At 40.5% G+C, this 19,147-nt stretch overlaps 1 protein-coding gene across 2 annotated transcripts in view; it reads right to left on the bottom strand.

Annotated features, from left to right (window-relative positions):
- LOC100265049 (serine/threonine-protein kinase TOUSLED) overlaps positions 1-19,147 on the bottom strand; it is a 48,309-nt gene that overhangs the window by 8,661 nt on the left and 20,501 nt on the right. For both annotated transcript variants that reach the window (XM_002276939.5, XM_010653323.2), the window contains 6 exons: positions 8,589-8,655; positions 1,961-2,027; positions 1,188-1,285; positions 885-1,064; positions 501-711; positions 77-341 (listed from right to left, as the gene is read on the bottom strand). In XM_002276939.5, coding sequence (XP_002276975.1) covers positions 77-341; positions 501-711; positions 885-1,064; positions 1,188-1,285; positions 1,961-2,027; positions 8,589-8,655 — 888 coding nt within the window. The remainder of the gene's footprint in view (positions 1-76; positions 342-500; positions 712-884; positions 1,065-1,187; positions 1,286-1,960; positions 2,028-8,588; positions 8,656-19,147) is intronic.

Genomic DNA, 19,147 nt, shown 5'->3' with positions numbered 1-19,147 from the left:
CTAATGTCAAACAGAAACAGTAGTGTCTTACAAACTTCCAAGAAGAGCATAGATGCAGAATTGATACACCACTCACCAGTATGTTCCAGCTCCCTGGGATGTAAGTTCCATTCCCTGGGATCCAACATCATCCTCCACTATCTTGCTAAGACCAAAGTCGGTCACTTTTGCTACACCAAGGTCATCAAATAGAACATTCCCTGGTTTCAAATCATAATGAATAATCTTTTGCGTTCTTTTGTTCAAGTATACCAGGCCTTGAAATATCTGGACAATAATAATCCTAGCTTCCCTCTCAGGTAATATAGGTGTTGCTTTTAGAACTGCATCAAGATCTTTACCTGACATCAAAGTATAAATGTAGAGAATGAGAAGCAGATTCTATAAAATCATTCCTTATAGCTCAGATCAGAATGTTGGTGCAGTACACTTTCTATTCACTACATATGTCAAATGAATAAGACCTCAGATAGAGAATAAAAGTTATGAGTAACATATACCACTACAGTACTCTAGGACAGTGCAGAACGCATTATGGTCAATCTCAAAAATGTCCCAAAGCCGAACAATGTGATGGTGCACCAAGGTTTTGTGAATGTTATACTCTCGAATCGCATGCCGTATGTAACTTTGCTTCTTCTCTTCACTCCACTGGGCATTCAAACCATGGAGCTTACATGCAACGTATCTATGCTCTACCAAGTCGTAAGCCTGCTGGAAATTTCTTACTTCAAATCACTGCAAAAAGATGTAGTCTCACAATTGCCAATACAGGCAAATCTACAAAGTATTTCAACAAAAAGAGCTGATTGACAAAGTCCATATTTGTTGAAAACATTTTAATAATCAAAATATACAAGACTTGAAAAAAAATAAAATTTGACCTTGTAAACTTCACTGAATCCTCCTTTCCCAAGAAGGTTCAGAAGGGCGTATCGGTGGTTCAGAATCTGAAAGTTGTTAAAGCGAGAACCATCCTCATCCCTTATACGTTTCATTTCACGTATAAGCCTTCCCTTGTCCAGTTCATAGCGATCCCTCTCACGCAGAAAAGTTTCTTCCTCCTGAAGATATCCAAAACCCAATGACAAAGCATGAACAAATATTCAATCAACTTTCATTTTTGTATCGCATATTGTAATATGTTGAAGACTAAAACAGCAATCAAAGAAAGAAAGCAAACTTACACGTTTGATACTTGCAAGACGGGATTTATAGATCTCATCATGAATGAGAAAATCTTCTTCTTGCACTCCAGTTTCCGCATCAATTCCATCACCCTTATCTTAAGCCACAAAAGTTTAATCAGCTCTCATGCTCTTTCTAAGAGAACTAGAACAATTAACTGGTAGATGTGGACTATATGAGAACAAAAAAAATACTAATATATATTTCTGCCTCAGATATGAGCCATAAATTCATATATCAAACTTTCAAAGACATTCAAAACTGGTGAGATCCTGTTAGTGCCCGCATGACAGAAAACTAAATCACTTGAAATGAAGATGATATCAATCAACACATTAAATGAACATCCAACAAATGTTGTATAAAAAATCTGACAAATGAAAGGAAGGAAAGGTATACAGGCTGGATTTGTGCAGCAACAAACATGGAAATAATTTCCCTGGAAAATACAATAGAACTAAGAATTTGAACTTCAAAGTCTCAACACCTGAAATGAACATTCAAACAACATTACATGAAATATGGATATAATTGTCCTGAAATGTCTATTCAAGCAAGGGCACACATGCAGGCATGTCCAACCTCTCCCCAACACCCACACACACACACAGAGTCCCACATCACAAATCTAAGAATTCACCGTCGCTGAATTCTTGAGTCAGAAATAGATCAGGAAGACAGTGGTCATAATATAATTGAGAAAAGCAATCATATAAACCAAATAACCAATATATAAATTCCAAATTGAACATTTGTAAAAATAACAGCTTACCAGATTGTCGTTTTTTCAATGACTTCCTCTGGCGCTCAACAGCCTCCTTCATTTCTAATAAATGCCTCTAGAAAAAATATACATATATATATATCCATGTCAAATATCATCTAGAAATTGTTCAGCTTGGATTCATATTTTAAACAAAAAGAAGTGAATTCATCAAATTTTAAAAACAATATTTTCTATGATATGATACCAGGTATAATTAAAGTTCAGAATCAGGCTTCTCAATTTTATAAATAAATATTTATCATACATAATAGCTTCAAGTGAAAAACAATTAACTGAAAATAGTTCAGACACCACAAAATGCGTGTCTGTGTCTGTGTGTGTAATGAATTGCAACTAACAAATGCAGGACAAAGAAGCCATGAAATGTGTATTTCTCTTTACCAATGTGTTCTTTTTTCAACCTTCTAAAAATTGCCATCCTTTCTGTTCACAAACATGAAACCCAGCTTTTTAAGGCCCCAAATGGCATTCTGCTTTTAGGCTATCATCCAAACACCAGGAAACACTAGTTTAGCTAGTTTCCAGAAATTCCAGCAACCAGTTTTCTAGCACTCCAGTAATTCGAGACCTTACCATGACCCCTAACAATTGGCTTCCATCTTTAAGAATCCTAAATCATATTTTTGCTGAACTTCAGTCACCAATAGTCTCATTGTAAGATGCAACATCTATAGTTTCCTAGTACTGTCCTGAATCACAAACTCCTTCTAGAGACTAGTTTAAAACCATATATTAGATGATGCCAGATGAAACATATCAACTCTAGGGGAGCAACTGAAAGTCATTTTTTGAGCCAACTTGGACTTGTAAATAAAATAAAATAAATAATTATATCACAAATCCTAAAACTATAAACTGCGCTGAAACTCAGTCACCAAAAGAGTGATGGAAAGAAGCAATATCTAGAGTTTCCTAGTTCTGCCCCAAATCACTAATTCCTCTTAGGAACTAGTTTCAAATCACATATTAGATGATGCCAGACAATACATATCAAATCTAGGGGAGAAACTAAATGTCCTTTTTTGAGCTAACTTGGACTTGTTAAAAATAAATAAATAAATAAAATAATAAAAGCATAAAAATGTAATAGCAATAATAATAAACAAAAAATCCAATAACTAGATAAATAAATAACACTAAAATAATAATAATAATAATAATAATAATAATAATAATAATAACAATAATAATAATATGATAATGATAATGATACTTTTGTTTTATAGGTAAGATCAAAAAGTACATATATAAAGAGGAGACGCCAAAACAATGTCCCAAAGTATATAGGAAGTATAGAACGAAGGCTTAAAAGCTCACCCAAGTAGGAAAGGGAGAAAAACAAAAAATATCACATGCACTCACTTAAAGCCTAATCAATCAATAAAGCTAACAAAGACTCATATCTACAGACACCCTAGACCAAGACCACAAATTACATACAAAGTATTTTTCATCCTTTAAATTGATAACTCCGTATTATCAAACGCTAACACCCTTCCACACTGTCCAAAAAATACATAAAGGGGCCACCTTCCAAGACTTTTTGAGGGCTTCACCCACAAATAACCCATGCCACCCAATGAGAGTCTCTCTAACCGAGTAGGAGAGAACCCAAGTCACCTCAAAGAGAGAAAAAAGCAATTGCCAAAGAATCCACGTCTTTGCATAGTGAAGAAGAATATGATCGATAGTTTCTTCTTCAAAGTGGCAAAGAAAATATCTATTTGCCAAAGAAATCCCCCTCCTTTAGACTTAATCCAAAGTTAAGGCTTTCCCCCAAGTCGCCTCCCATACGAAGAAGCCACCATAGGTGGCACACAAGATCTCCAAATGATGCTACTTGGGAACAAAAAAGGGTTGTCAGGCTCCAAAACCGAATAAAGAGATTTAATCAAAAGGTTCCCACTCCTTAAGACTATCCATATCACCCTATCTTCCACATCCCCATGCACCCTTTTTGCTTGGAGCTTCGTCAAAAAGCGCTCTACACTTTCAATTTCTCAATCATTAAAGGGCCTAGAGAACCGAGGAGTCCATCCACCCTCTTCACCTTCAGGGTTCTAAACATCTGCCGCCTAAGCTTCCTTAAGAAAAGATAAGGCAAATAAGGAAGGGAAGGAAACACATAGTGACTCATCACCATACCACTTGTCCCTCTAGAATCTCTCTCTCTGACCATTTTCCACTAAGAAAGACAATCTATTGCTCAAAAGATCCCACTCCTTTCTTATGGCTTTCCACAGACCAATACCCTGCCTATCTCTAGCCTCACGGGATCTCCACCCCCATTCATCTTCTTCGTGTTTCTGACTAATGACTTGCTTTTATAAAGCCTCTCTTTCATTGGCAAAACGCTAACTCCACTTGCACAAGAGGGCTTTGTTCATCGCAGAGAGACACCTCACACCCAAACCCCCCTTCTTTCTCTTTGAACAGACCATCTTCCACCTTACTAGGCGGGGTTTCTGCATAAGAGCCCCACCACCCCAAAGAAAATCCCTCTAAACCTTCTCCAACCTCAACCTATCCTACCTTGGCATGCAAAAGAGACACATGAAATAGACGGGCATGTTCGATAGAGTACTTCAAATTAAAGTGAGTCTCCTTCCTTTCGAGATCTACTATCTTTTCCACATGGCTAACCTTTGGCAAAACCTCTCTTCAATCCCATCCTAAACTACCACAAATTTGAAAGGAGCCCCTAAAGGAAGACCCAAGTAACAAGAAGGGAGACTGCCCACCTTTCACCCCAACTCCAAGGTCAAGTCATCTATATTGTCCACCCTTCCCACAAGAATTAGCTCACTTTTTTCAAAGTTGATTCTCAATCCAGAACAACCCTCGAACCACATAAGTAGCAACCTTAGAAAAGTCATCTAATCCTACAACACCTTACAAAACACTAGAGTATCATCAGCAAATAATAAATGAGAGATCTAAATCCTAACACCGCCCTTGCCCCTCACCCATCACCTAGAAAGATAGCCGCCACTCTCCGCCCTAAGAACTCTGCATTAATTGTTTTTCAACCTTGAGTCTACGACCTCATTAGCAACCAAAATTGCATCTAAAATCTGTCTACCCGCTATAGAACCATTTTGGGACTCAACGATCACTTTGCCCACGACCTTCTTAAGTCTATTCGCTAACACCTTGGCTAACAACTTATAGAGGTTGCCCACTAGGCTAATTTGCCCAAAATTTCTCAAGTCTTCAGCATCACCTTTCTTTGGAACAAGAACCAGAAAAGTAGCATTCAAAGACTTAACAAATCTACTCTCCTCATGGAACACTCTAAAAAACCTCATCACCTCTTCCTTCACAAACTCCAAGCTAAAAAGCTAAAAAGCCAAAACGCCTTAGTGTACCCATCTGGGTCTAGTGCTTTGTCCTTGCCTAGATCAAAGAGAACAATGAACACCTTTTTTTTCAAGAAAGGAAGCTCTAGCCTTGTAGCCTCACAACTATCTAAATACTTAAAGGTCAAACCACCTATAGTGGGTCTCCACTCCCCCTCCCCCATTAAGAGGTTCTGAAATACCCAACCACACTAACTTTTATCTCATTCTCCTTAGTACACCATCTACTATTCACTTTCACCTTGGCCAACCAGTTTCTTCTTTTGTGGGCATTTGCTGTCTTATGGAAAAATCTGGTGTTACAATCACCCTCCTTCAACCACACTTCCCTTGATTTCTACCTCCAAGAAATTTCCTCCTTGAGTACCCGTATACTCCTCCCTTGCCTCCTTTTTGGCTTCAATCTCTTCTAAAGACAAGGTTGTAACCTACAAAACACCACTTGACTAAGAGTTGCTCCCTTTCTAGCCTCAATAAAGTTGAATACTTCTATATTCCAGGACTTCAAGACGGCTTTTAAAGCTCTCAGTTTGGTAGCCAAAACAAAACTATGGGATCCATTAAAATTCAGGCCCACCCACCAATTCTTTAGCAAATCTTTGAACCCCTCCTCCAACCAACCACATATTCTCATATTTGAATGGAGAGGATCCCCTTCTTAGGCCTCCCCCATCTAGCAAAATGGAAAAGTGTCAAAAACTGGTCTAGGTAGAACACACTACAAGGCCCCATTGAAAAGGTTATCCTAATCTTTTGTCACCAAGAACCGATCAAGTCTAGATTGGGATTGGTTATTCAGCCCACCACTCCAAGTGAAAGGGCCCCCCTATAGAGGGATGTCTCTCAACTCCAACTCCTCCATAACCTCTAAAAATCTCTTCATGGCTGGGGTGAGGCCTCCTCCCCTACTACGCTCCTCGGGGAACCTTATCATGTTGAAGTCCCCTCCGATACACCAGGGGTCACTCCATAATCCCCTAATTCCCCAAGCTCGTCCCAAAAGCACTCCTTGTTCCTTCTGCACACCAGGCCATACAGCCCAATGAACACCCACAACCCACCATCCTCTCAATTCTTAAAGAGGTACTAGATTGAGATTGAGTAAACCCCCACTTCTAAACCAACAAACTCCATCACCCTATTATCCCAGTACACCAAAATACCTCTTGCTACATCCCTCAAATTGAGGGCAGTCCATTCTAAACATCTGCCTACCCCAAGGCTACGCACAAGCCCACCAAACATCTCTTGAATTTTGGTTTCCTACAAACAAACCACATCCACCCTTTGTGACTTAACCAACAATTTAATTATCTCCCTTTTGTCAGTCATTGGCCCCTCTCACATTCCAGGATAGGATTCTAATCTTCACTATCCATTCAAGCTTCTTGAGTTCCCTTTCGAATCTAGAAGATAAGGACTTCACCCTTCTATTAGTCCCTTCATGACCCTTTTGGTCAATTCTCTCCTTCATCCTCTTGAGAAGGTCCTCCTCTTTAAAACCTTCTGTTAGCATGCCTAAGCACCAGCTAAACTTAGCAGGCAACTGGAGTACCCACCCTTCTGGTCGTTCCCCCTCTTCCACTTGAGAACCAACAATCACCTCCAAAACCTTCAGGGAATCCACCCCAATCGAGACAAGCATGAGCTCCATCGAAAACCCGCAATCCACCAGACCACGGGTTTGCTCCTCTAGGCATTCACTACACGAGGCACTCTCTTCAGCCAAGATTACCTGCAGAGGATCACAATCAGTTCTCTCTAACGCACAACACTTTAACCAATGCCCCCCCCCCCCCCCCCCCCCCCCCCCCCCAAAAGTCTCATCGGTTAGCAAGAAAGGAGTAGAAGAAAAGAGGCCCTGTAATCCCAAAGAAAAGAGGTTGGGAGAGAGAAGTGGGGTACTCTGTAATCCCAAAGAAAAGAGGTTGGGAGAGAGAAGTGGGATACTTGGATGCCTCCACCAGCAATGCCTCAATGGTGAACTCCAATTGGCTTGCTTCCATCCCTTCGAAGCACTTGGTTCCAATGGCCAGCACCTCCTTCGCCCTCCAATCTCCATCAATGAAAGGCTTTGCAAGAGCCCTAGCCTCTTTAGAGAGAAGGGGCAGCCCACTAACAGCATTAAGGGAATGGGCTGATGCAACCTCAAGCCCACACTTCTCTTTAAAAGCCTTTGCCTGGCCCATTATCACTCTCCTGGGCTTTGGACCCCTCAGCCCAAAACACACGGTCCAAGGGCTTCGCAGGGAGACTCCCACCTGGGCCCAACTCATCTCCCTTCCACTCCTCCACACTGCCCGCTGGCCCACCACCTTTGCCACCTAATTCTGACTCCTCTACAGTACAGTACCCTCTGCAGGTCTACCACCTTCACCTTCTGCACCACTTTTACTTCCTCCACACTCAAACAGCACATCAATCCCAGGAGCTGCCTCTCCCTCACGCTTACTCCAGCGCATGAACTTAACTCTTCTTCATCCCTAACCTCTCGCCCTAACCATAACAAAAAGGCACTAGCAAAAGGATTAAGATAAATTATGATAGAATGTGTTAGTGATACTTATGCAACTACTTATGGTTTCTTAATCATATACGAAAACCTTGAGTAACATCTCACTGGAAATAGGAAAAAGGGTGGAATTTAAAATACATGATTTGGTAGTCTGCAAAGTAATAAATAAGAGCCAGCAACTTCATTTAGATATCCCAGTTCAAAGAGTATAAACAGCAGCGATTCACAAACTTTTACTCAAGATAGAAGCAGTTTTAGAATGCTGACCAATTTTCACAAGTTAAACTAAGTAACAAAAAGTTTGCTTGAGATAGAAAATTGCAACTATGCTGCTTATAATTAAGTTAGAGATGAAACAGATTTAACAACTTACAAATGACAAGATACAAATTACAAACACAAGTATAATTTACAAGGATCAAAAGTACCATAGAACAAGGATAAGAGAATATCATGGAGGATATCCAAGAGCATGTTAGGAACCTTAGTAACATGAAAAAAAAAAGTAGCGTAAGACCCTAAGACTGTACTTACTACGTATTCTAGTTCTATTGTGCTAAATTATTAAGCATATACAGTAGGATCCACCATTGTAAATTAATGTTCACATTAAGTAATAAGTTAGTAAGTACAAATTTTATGAAGGAAAAGATCAAGAAGTACTTTGCCACAGACAAAGATATAAAGCAAGCATATGAAGAGAAATTCACTGGTTATAACAAATCAGACAAGAACATACAAGATGAGCATTGAGATCTTTCAATGTTTGCCCATCCTCCCATGTCTCAGATATGACAGTTCCAGCTCTGCAATAAAAAGAAGATCATTCAAACAAACTTTAAATACAATGAGTAGCACAAAAGAATTACATGAGAATTTTAATCCTCAAAGACTAAAAAGGTCAGTTCAGTTGGCATTTTCTTATTTTAAAACTAATAGTAACAAGTCCAGAAACAGAATTGAAGAAACATCTTTTCATACAGTGGTCCTAAATACTTGTTTAAAATAATCATGTTGAATAGATAGCTAAGAACTATAGCATTTTCCTATGCCACAGTCATCAATATGAATGGAAAGCCTCCCTGTAGGCACAAAATCACATGCATACTCACATACATATCTATAGCATTCACCAAATGAATGTGCCAAATTTTTTGCATAGCACACCAACATGAATCATTTACCATGTGAATAAATATTTTTATCCTCACCAAGTTGTCACTAAACCAATTCAGTAAAGGCAGTAGATTTGATGTCAATATAATGTCATTAGCATGTGCTAAAACACAAGTCCAGTAAAAAGTGCATAATGGAATAGTACTATCAGTTTAAGGGAAGGTGATATATAACTTGTGCAATGTTTCTGAGTGCAATAAGAGCTATCCTTTCACTTCATGATAACTATTATGTGAAGCTAAAAACACAGCAAACAATGGCAAACCAATAAACATTGTTGGTGTTCTAATAAATAATTGCTAAATGATTTATGCCACCAGAACTATAATAAAATAACCAGATTCAGTATCATAAAAATTGGAACCTTTTTTCTTTCTCAAAACAAAACTACAGTCATTAAAAATGAGATGGAAGCTGCACACATGCATAACTTCAAAAAATAGGTTCTTTTATTTTCATTTTTTTTATAGGTAAGAAAGAATTTATCAGAAGAAACCCCTAACAAAAAGCAGTGCACAAGAAAAGAGAACAACAAAATCTTAGTGAGAACTCAAACAATCAATGAAACCCAACAAAGACGTAGGACCCACATCCAAAGTTTTCTTGGACCACAAGAAAAGAGAACATAGATATGACTTAGTTAAAGCTTGAACCACTGCTCCAAATCTTTGAGAGTCCTCCAATTTTGTTCCCTTCATTTATAGTCGAAAATAAGCAAAAGGGGGTCATTCTCCAAACTCACTACAATTTTTTTTTTTAGCAGAGCTGTCGTGCCACCCTGATAAACCTCTTTTTCCCGATTAAGCAAGAACCAAAGAAAGCTGAAACTAAAAAAGTAGCACAAAGCACTAACTAGACCATAATAGAGCAATATGTGGTTGGCTGACTTTTCCTCGCTCTCACACAAACAATCCCTCTATTTCCCATCTCCGAGTAAGTAATAGCTTGGAAAACCTACCAACCACTCCTAATAGCTTTCCATAAAATCACCCATCTCCCTTCCAACTTTGGAGCACCGTCCACCCACCTTCTCACCAAACTTCCCTAAGATGACTTCCCTCCACAAGTTGTTCACTCTCTTAGCAAGCCTCCAATAACACTTCCTAAGAAAAGCCTTGACAAAAAGCAAAAGCTTTGCAATTCCCAAAACTCCAATGTGTTTATCTATACAGACAGTAGCCAACTCAATATATGAGCCTTTTTGTCTAAGTCAACCTCCACTTCCTCCTAAGAGAGCCCCTTTGCATTGATTCCTCTACTTTACTACTCAAAGAATAACATAAATAGAAATATAATAAATTGACAACCTGGAAAGCATGCTCTTAACAATTGTTAACCACTCACCCTTATGGATAAATAACCCTTCCATGAGGTAAATCTTTTAGGGAACTTCTCTTCCATTGCATTCCAAACTATTGTTAACTCATAAGGAGCAACACGATTAATTGATAAGTGGAGGGTAAATCACCCACTCCACAACCCAATATTGATGCATAAATTTCTTTGTTGGGAACCCCCCTCAATAGAGATTAATGGACTTTTCTCCAAGTTAAAATTCAAGCCCAAAATGGCCTCATATCAAAGAAGAATCCATCTCTAACACAATATTTGCTCCTTAACTTCACAGAAAAGAAGAATATTATTTGCACACAAAGGATAGGAAATTTCAATTCCCACACCACCACAACCTTCCACTTGAAACCACTAAATAAGCCTCCTTCCTTTACTCTAGCAAATAACCAACAGAAAACTTCCACGACAAACACAAACGAAAACAGAGACATGGGGTCTCCTTAGCTCAATCCCCTCATATCATGGAAAACAATTGTTAGGCTCCATTTACAAGTATTGAAAGCTTCAACAATGAAATGCAAAACTTAATCCAATCAATCCACCTTGGCAAAACTCCATCCTATCACTAAAATAAAAAAGTTCTGGTTCATATGGTTGTAAGAATTCTCATATGAGTTATTCAACCTTGAGCCAATGGCTTCATTTACTATGAGAACTACATCTAAAATTTGCCTACTTCCCAAGAAGGCAAGCTGAATCATAGACCACTTCCCCAATTAATTTCTTTAGTTTGTTGTCCAACACTTTAGCTAGCAGCTTGTATAAGCCTCTAACTAGACTAATGGGTTCTTAAGATCCTCCACACCCCCTTTTTGAGAGATCAATACCTGAAAAGTGGCATAAAGGCTTCTTTAAAAGGAGCCCAACTCATGCAACTCCTTGATGAGGCCCATTATCTCATACTTGACTGTATCCCAACATCATTGCAAGAATAACTTGATGCCATCAAGCTCAAGGGCCTTATTACTTCTCAAAATGTTTTGACCTTTAATCCCCAAAATCTACCATAAACTTATTCCAATTTCCTTCAGCCATAAGTCCCTAGACTTCACTCTCCAAGAGGTTTTCTCTAAGTCTTATTCAATAACAATAATCTACCACAATACCTGTTCTTCTTTTAGAGCTTCCAAGTTGGCAGCAAGAATAAAACTCAAAGATCCAATCACATCATAGCTTTCCCACTCATTCTTCACCAAGTCCTTAAAGTCATCCACCTTTAGCCACATATTTTCAAACCTAAACAAGGTTCTAACACTTCCAAACCACCGCCATCTAGCAAGATCAAGGAATAATCAAAGACTAACCTCGGCAGCACACTCTAGACCAAATTGGAGTAGTAATGCTCCCAATCACTAGCCACAAGAAAGTGATCAAGTCTGGAATGGGAATCCCTTCTTGTCCCTCCACTCCATATAAACTCTCCTCTTGAAAAAGGCATATCCATAAGATTAAATTTCTTAACAAACTCCAATAAGTGTCTCATTGCTGCTAAAATACAAGTCATTATATTTCTTTCAAAAGGAAATTTCACCACAGTAAAGTATACATTAAAGATCTTCCCACAAGCTCCTAATATCCTCTACCTCTTTCCAAAAAAGTTTCCCTCTCCAACCCTTGAGACAAGGCCAAAAACCCCAAAAAACAACTACAAAATTCTTCTTCAATACTACTAAAACGGTAGGAAAATAAGAATTCTCCTACCTCCACCTCAAGCGTCTACTCCCAAAAAAACCACTCCCCTTACCTAAAATTTGCTTCCCCCCCGCCTCCCCCCCTCCCTAAAACTTTTTTTTTTCTTTTTTCTTTTTTTTTAATCAAAAACAAAGATAAATTCATATTGATAAAAGTTGTAGAGAAGGATGAGAGATCCTTCTCATAGAATACAAAACCCAATCAAAGTAAGAGTAGACTCCACCATACAAGGAGAACTATACCATAGGCATACACAAAATAGCTCATAAACTGAAATCAACTCCTCTCAATGTTATCCACCACTTTGGAATTACAAACCGAAAGCCAGCTTAGTTGAATAACATTCAGTGGAACTCCTCTAAAAGAGATGGTACAAAAGGCCTAACAGGAATAGTAAAAATGAAGTAGATCCCACGTCCCTTGTGTTCTCCACTTTTCCTCAAAAATCCTAACATTTCTCTCTTACCACACAATTCAAAGAATAATGAGGCAAGCGATTTGCAAAAAAGTCTTGCCATTGATTGAATTCCCAAATCCTCAAAAAGAGATAATCATCATATCTCCAATACTCCTAGGTTGCACCCAAACCATATTGACTAAGTTGAAGAGCTTATGCCAAAGCCCCAAAGTTAATGGACAATGTATAAAAATATGGTCAATCAATTCTCCTAAGGGATTTGTAGAGTCTTCTCAAGTCATTGGTATTCACTACTTATACACCACTAACCAAGCAAAGGCCTTGACCTTTGAAGAGGCTTTTGATTTCCAAACAAAATTGGCCGAAAAGAACAAGATTGGGTTTGAGGAACTAAACAAAATTATCCCTCCGCTATCAAACTAGATTGGTGCATGATCTGAGATTAGATTAGGAAGGGAGCTTTGATACAACCTGCTGAAATGATTCTCTCAATCATCAGAGACAAGAAAACGATCCATCCATGAGGCTGACCTATTATTTAACCCACCACACCAGGTGAACAGCCCACTAGATAAAGGGAGATTTTAAGACACATCTCCTCAATGAACTATGAAAAGCGCCCCATAGAAGTTGATAACCTTTGACAACTCCTTGTTTCCTCTAGGAATCTTACTACATTGAAGTCCCCTCCCACACACCAAGGATCATTCTAGAGACCCCTAATGGCACTCAAGTCATCCCAAAAGTCTTCCCTCCCCTTTGCCAAAACAGGGCCATACACCTTAGTGAACATCTAAACAAAATTATCCTCACAATTTCTAAAGCAACAAGAAACTGAAAAGGCACCTAACTCCATCTCAATGAGCTCCAAAACCCGATTGTCCCAAAAAACCAAGATACCCCATGCTTAACCCCTAGCCTCCACTAGCCCCCAGTTTAGACACCTCACCACACCCAGACTCTTCACCAGGCTATCATTCATGAGCTGCACCTTCGTTTCTTGAAGGTAGACAAGGTCGGCCGAGTAAGACCAAATCATTGATTTAATGATTCTGCTTATCCCCCTTGTTTATCCTTCTTGCATTCCAAGAAAAGATTTTGAGCTTCATTGACACACTTCTGCTAATTCCCCAAAAGACTTTCTTCCTCTTCTCCCACCAAGGAGTTAGTCTTATAAGAAATAGAGCATTCCAATTTACGTAGCTCCCTCTCAGATTTAAACCCTCCACAACTAGATTTTTTTAACACTTGCCTCGCAGTCTCCCTATTAGTACGGAACTCCAGTTATCTCAAAAGGCCAGAATTTCTTCCTTAAATCCATTCATCAAAAGCCCTAAAAAATTGCTAAAAGACACTAACTTGTTGAAGCTACGTTGAGAAAAGGCAGGGGTTCCTCCTCACCTCCACTAGGACACAACCCTTGTCCAGAGCTAACTGTGACTCCTCCTCCCCACCCAAGTTATCTAGTTCCACGACGTCATAGTTTAACTTAAGGTTCAACAACGACCTATCCTTCAGAACCATAGCAAGGGGAACATCACTAGCTTCCTCTTCTACAATCGCCATCCCTTTGTCCTTTGACGCCATTTCTCCCCAACAGATCATCCCCAAGTCTCATCGGCCTTCACCAACCTTACCCATAGGAGAGGATGATGAAGAAGTAGAAGAATGAGGCGCCCCACCTCGAAGAAGAAGACAAGTGGTTCATCGTTCCTTGAAAAAGGTTGCTTCCGCCACCAAAGCTTCATCAACAGGAGAGAGATTGCCCTCCATTGGGGATAACAAGTTACCGCCCCGCTCTTTGACAACTTTAGGGCAAAGATCAGCCTCGCAAGAAGGAACCAAGCTCACCTAAGCCTTAAGACCTTCCCTCTCCCGCAAAGGATCAAGGCTCAAAAAGCAATTCTAGGCCAAATATAAAATAGAAGGGGATTGAGCCAAACTACCATCTCTAGCCCACACCGCTTTTAAAGGGCTTAGGGCCCCCTCTAAGGGCCAGGCCACCCCTCTACCATAACCCACATAATTAACAGAGTAGCCTAATCCCACTTTAAGTTCCTCTACAGCAATTGACTACTTACCCTCTTCGCATGCAACCCCAGTAGTGTCCATCTTCTCTAGAAGCAACCCTCCTCTAAAAAGCTTGAAGAAGCTGCATCTCCTGTAACTCTTGGCCTACCAGAAGTCAACACCTCACCTGCTGGTCGTCGCCCCACTTTCCCCACTCGACAAGGCATGCATGTAATCCCTTGCCTCTTCTTCTCTACTTCCAACCACTCCTTGTCGGATGTAATCGAAGCAACCCGAGGAAGCTCCCACCATAGGTAAACTGTGAAATAGAGATGCCCTACCACCACCTGAACCTTCCTCGACATCGTTCTCCCATTTGTTTTGATTAAAACTCTAGCCCATTGCAAATTCTTTCCACCCACCAACTGCTCATCCACCCCCAAAAAACCCTCGCAAGCATCTCCCACTTGCTTGAAGAAGTCTCTATGCCAAAGACAAAGCGGGAGGCCCACTATCCTCACCCAAGCAACCTTAGCAAGAACACCTTCTCCAACAACCATTTGTCAAAACCCATCTCTCCAGCACCAAAGTCTTCTATTTGAAAACTCACTTTCCTTCTTGCAACACCCTTTCCACCTCCCTAGGATTCTCAAATTCAAACAAAATCAAAGCACCTCCCAACAAGTACAATATGAGGTTCCCTTTAGCCTCCAATGGTACCCAGCCTACTCCTTCAAGGGCAATAACAATGGGGCATCATCCGTGAAGTCTCCCCACCGTCCCACCAAGCACCAGTTAAGAGAATGCATCTTGTTGAATGCATTAACACCTCCAAACTGCAACCACACCAACTTGCACTCCATTCCCCAATCAACAACAACAATAGCATCTCTCAAAGGCTCTCTTCTCTGAACAGGACCAAACCTAGAAACAACAGCCTTGAACGGAAGCTCTACTCCACAGACTCTCAACTTTTGAGCCAAAATAGTCCATCCCCTTAACAGTCCCTTCCCTTCGGAAAAGATTATAACGAAACGATAAGCTTCTGCAGAAAAAAAAGAACAACAAAGTTACCTACCGGCCTCATTGCTACGTAACTGAAGCTTATAGCTTCTCCCCCCCTCCAGCCAAGAGTTTTTGAAAACCTTCAAACCCTTCTTTTGGCAACAAGCCTCCACCCCTTCCAGAAGCAAGGACAAAGCCCTCTCTCCAAATCTAATCCAAGAAGAGAAACCTCTTCCCCTCTAAGTGATGACCCCAATAAGCTTCCTTGTGAGCAGCTCCATCGAAATCTCAAAAGATTTAGAGTCAACCCCAAACCAACTCTACCTCCAACCTTCAAACCTTCCCCTCTCATGACTCTTACCTCCAACATTTAGGGTAAGTTATGATAAGAACTAATTTAGTTATGAATACAATGTGTAGTTTGCAGAGTGAATGGCATGCATTGTTTAGATTTTTTTTTATAAGTAAAGGATATGCATTAAAAAGGCAGAACGCCACAAAGTATATAGGGAATATACAAGGCGGCTAAGGCCTCAAAAAACAAAGACAAAAAGAATCACCTCCCTTTAGGTGGATGTTATCCACTCCAGGAAGCCTATAAGGGAGAACGCCTCCTCACCTACATACAATTTGGCCCAACTCCACAAATTACAGACGAAAAAATTCTTTAACTTCTGAATATTCAACACTCCCCCCCTAAATGCTAATCTATTCCTCTCCTTCCACACCGTCCAAAAAATACATAACGGAATGACGTCCCAAATCTTTTTCCTTTTCTTCCCCACAAACGAGCCCCTCCAGCTAGCTAAGACCTCCTTTAATATTTCTGGAAAAACCCATTTCACATCAACTAAACCAAAAACAACATCCCACAAAGCTCTAACCACTGTACAATGTATAAAGATGTGATTTACATTTTCTTCTTCACATCCACACAGGAAGCAACAATTTGGAAGTTGCACCCCTCTTCTTTGAAGTCTATCCAAAGTAAGCACCTTCCCCCACATCGCCTCCCACACGAAGAATGCAACTTTAGTTGGCACCCTTGCCACCCAAATGCTTCTTGAAGGAAAACCTGTGTCGTTAGACTTAGTCAACAAACTATAGGCTTCCTTGACCCTGAACTGACCACTTCTTCCTTGCCTCCACAGGACTGAGTCTTCCTCCAAAGAGGGCTTATGACCCCTCAGCATATGGAGAAAATCCCCAACCGTATCCAACTCCCAATCATTGAAATCCCTCAAAAAGTTTAGGTTCCAATTTCCTTGACCTGAACTTTGATCCCACATTTCCTCAACCGTTGAGTTCCTTTGGACAACCATGCCAAAGAGATGAGGAAAACAGTGGGACAACGTTGAATCAGAACACCACACATCTATCCAAAATCTTATCGTGTTGCCCTTCCCTACTCGGAACATCATGTTATCCCAACACCACTCTGATTCTTTCCAAATCTCCTTCCAAACCCCTACTCCAACCACCCCATTAGCCTTCTTTGGCCTCCAACCAAGACCCTCCTGCCCATACTTCACCTTGATCACTTGTTTCCAAAGGTTATCTTTGTCACAAGCATACCTCCATATCCACTTGCCAAGTAAAGGGCTAGCTTCCTAAGGCCTAGCCCACCTTTGTCCTTGTCTGTACACACCACCTCCCATTTAACAAGATGAATTTTCCCCTCCATATTTCTCCCTCCCCTAAAGGAAGACCCAAGTACTGAGATGGTAAGGACCCCACCCTGCAGCCTAGCTCAACAGTCAACTCCTCCATCTCCACCACCTCTCCAACTGGAATGATTTCACTCTTGGCTAAGTTAATCCTTAGGCCCGAAGCCGCTTCAAACCAGAGTAATATCCAACTTAAGTGAGTTAGATGATCCTTACTAGCCTCACAATGTATAATTGTGTCGTCAGCAAAAAACAAATGAGAGATGTTCAAAGGGGGTCTACTACCACCCCTTATGTTACACCCTGATAAAACAAACCCCTCCACAGCTCTCCTAATAAGAACATCTAGCACTTCCATTCCCATAACAAAGAGGTAAGGAGACAGGGGATCTCCTTGTCTAAGGCCTTTAGTGATAGGGAAGAAACCTACAGGCACCCCATTAACCAACACTGAAAATTTAGCTGAGGATAGGCAGCTCCACATCCACCCCACCCACTTAGACCCAAAACCCATCTTTTGCAAAACCTTCAGCAAAAACTTCCAATTGATGCTATCATAAGCTTTTTCTATATCCAATTTGCAAATAAGGCCCTTTTCTTTTCGTTTCTGCCACGAGTCTATCACTTCATTTGCAATTAAGGAAGCGTCAAGAATTTGTCTTCCCCTCACAAAAGCATTCTGAGAAGTAGAAACCACCTTTCCAACTATTTTCTTCAGTTTGTTAGCTAGCACTTTAGCCAATAACTTGTAGAGCCCCCCCAGGAGACTAATAGGTCTAAAATCTCCAAGGTCCTCAGACCCGCTTTTCTTGGGAATCAAAACCAAGAAAGTATTGTTGAGGCTCTTAAGAAAAGAGCTATACTCGTAGAAGTCCTTGAACATTTCTAGAATCTCCTCTTTAACAAAATCCCAACAGCTTTGCCAAAAGGCCATAGTAAAGTCATCCGGACCAAGGGCTTTATCCCCATTCATCTCCATCAAAGCGCATGGATTTCATCCTCTATAAAGAACCTCTCCAGGTTCTCAGCTTCTTGCTGGCTGATCTGATCAAACTGAAGTCTCCCAATGTCCGCCTTCCACCTCATATCTTCTGATAGTAGATTATGAAACGCATTAGCAATTCCTTCCCTAATTTCCTGCTCCTCTAACAGTCATTCCGCATTGATCTTAATTCTCTCCAATGAGTTATTTCTACGATGGGCGCTTGCCATGTGATGGAAAAAACCCGTGTTTCTATCCCCCTCCTTCAATCATATTTCCCTTGAGAGCTGTCTCCAATGAGTTTCCTCCATAAGCACCCATTTTTTATAATTTTCTTTTGCCTCTTTTTTAAGCTCTGTTTCTTCCATAGTCAAAATTCTCTCACTTTCCTTCCTATCCCAGAATTCCACCTACTGCAAAGCTGAGGATTTGTTACAGTCCAGCCTTCCAAAGACTTCTCTATTCCAAACTTTCAACTTCTGTTTGATTTCCTTCATCTTAGCAGCCAATTTATAACTAGCACTGCCCCTAACATCAATTCCCTGCCACCAGCTATGCACAAGATCTTTGAATCCCTCAACCTTAAGCCACATATTTTCAAATCTGAATGGAGTCGGGCCTCGTCTTATCCCACCCCCCACTAACGTGATTGGGAAATGATCGGAAACCGGCCGAGGCAGCCTGCTTTGGGTAATCCCATTGAATTGGTCTACCCAGCTAGGGGACACAAGGAACCTATCCAGTCTTGCCCAAGCCTGATTATTATGGCCCCCATTCCAAGTGAATTCTCCCCCCTGTAGGGGAAGATCCACCAGCCCAAGATCATCCACAATCTCAGCAAACTTCCTCATTACTGAGCTTATTCTCCTCTGACTACTCCTTTACCTCTGAAACAAAGTGATATTAAAATCCCCCCCTAAGCACCAGGGATCTTCCCACAGCCCTCTAATCGCCCCAAACTCTTCCCATAATTCATCCCTTTCCACTTTGGAGAA

Source organism: Vitis vinifera, chromosome 6, assembly GCF_030704535.1.
Source record: "Vitis vinifera cultivar Pinot Noir 40024 chromosome 6, ASM3070453v1".
Taxonomy (NCBI): Eukaryota; Viridiplantae; Streptophyta; class Magnoliopsida; order Vitales; family Vitaceae; genus Vitis; species Vitis vinifera.
Note: the sequence above shows the minus strand (reverse complement) of the source record. Positions and strands in the feature narration are given on the sequence as shown.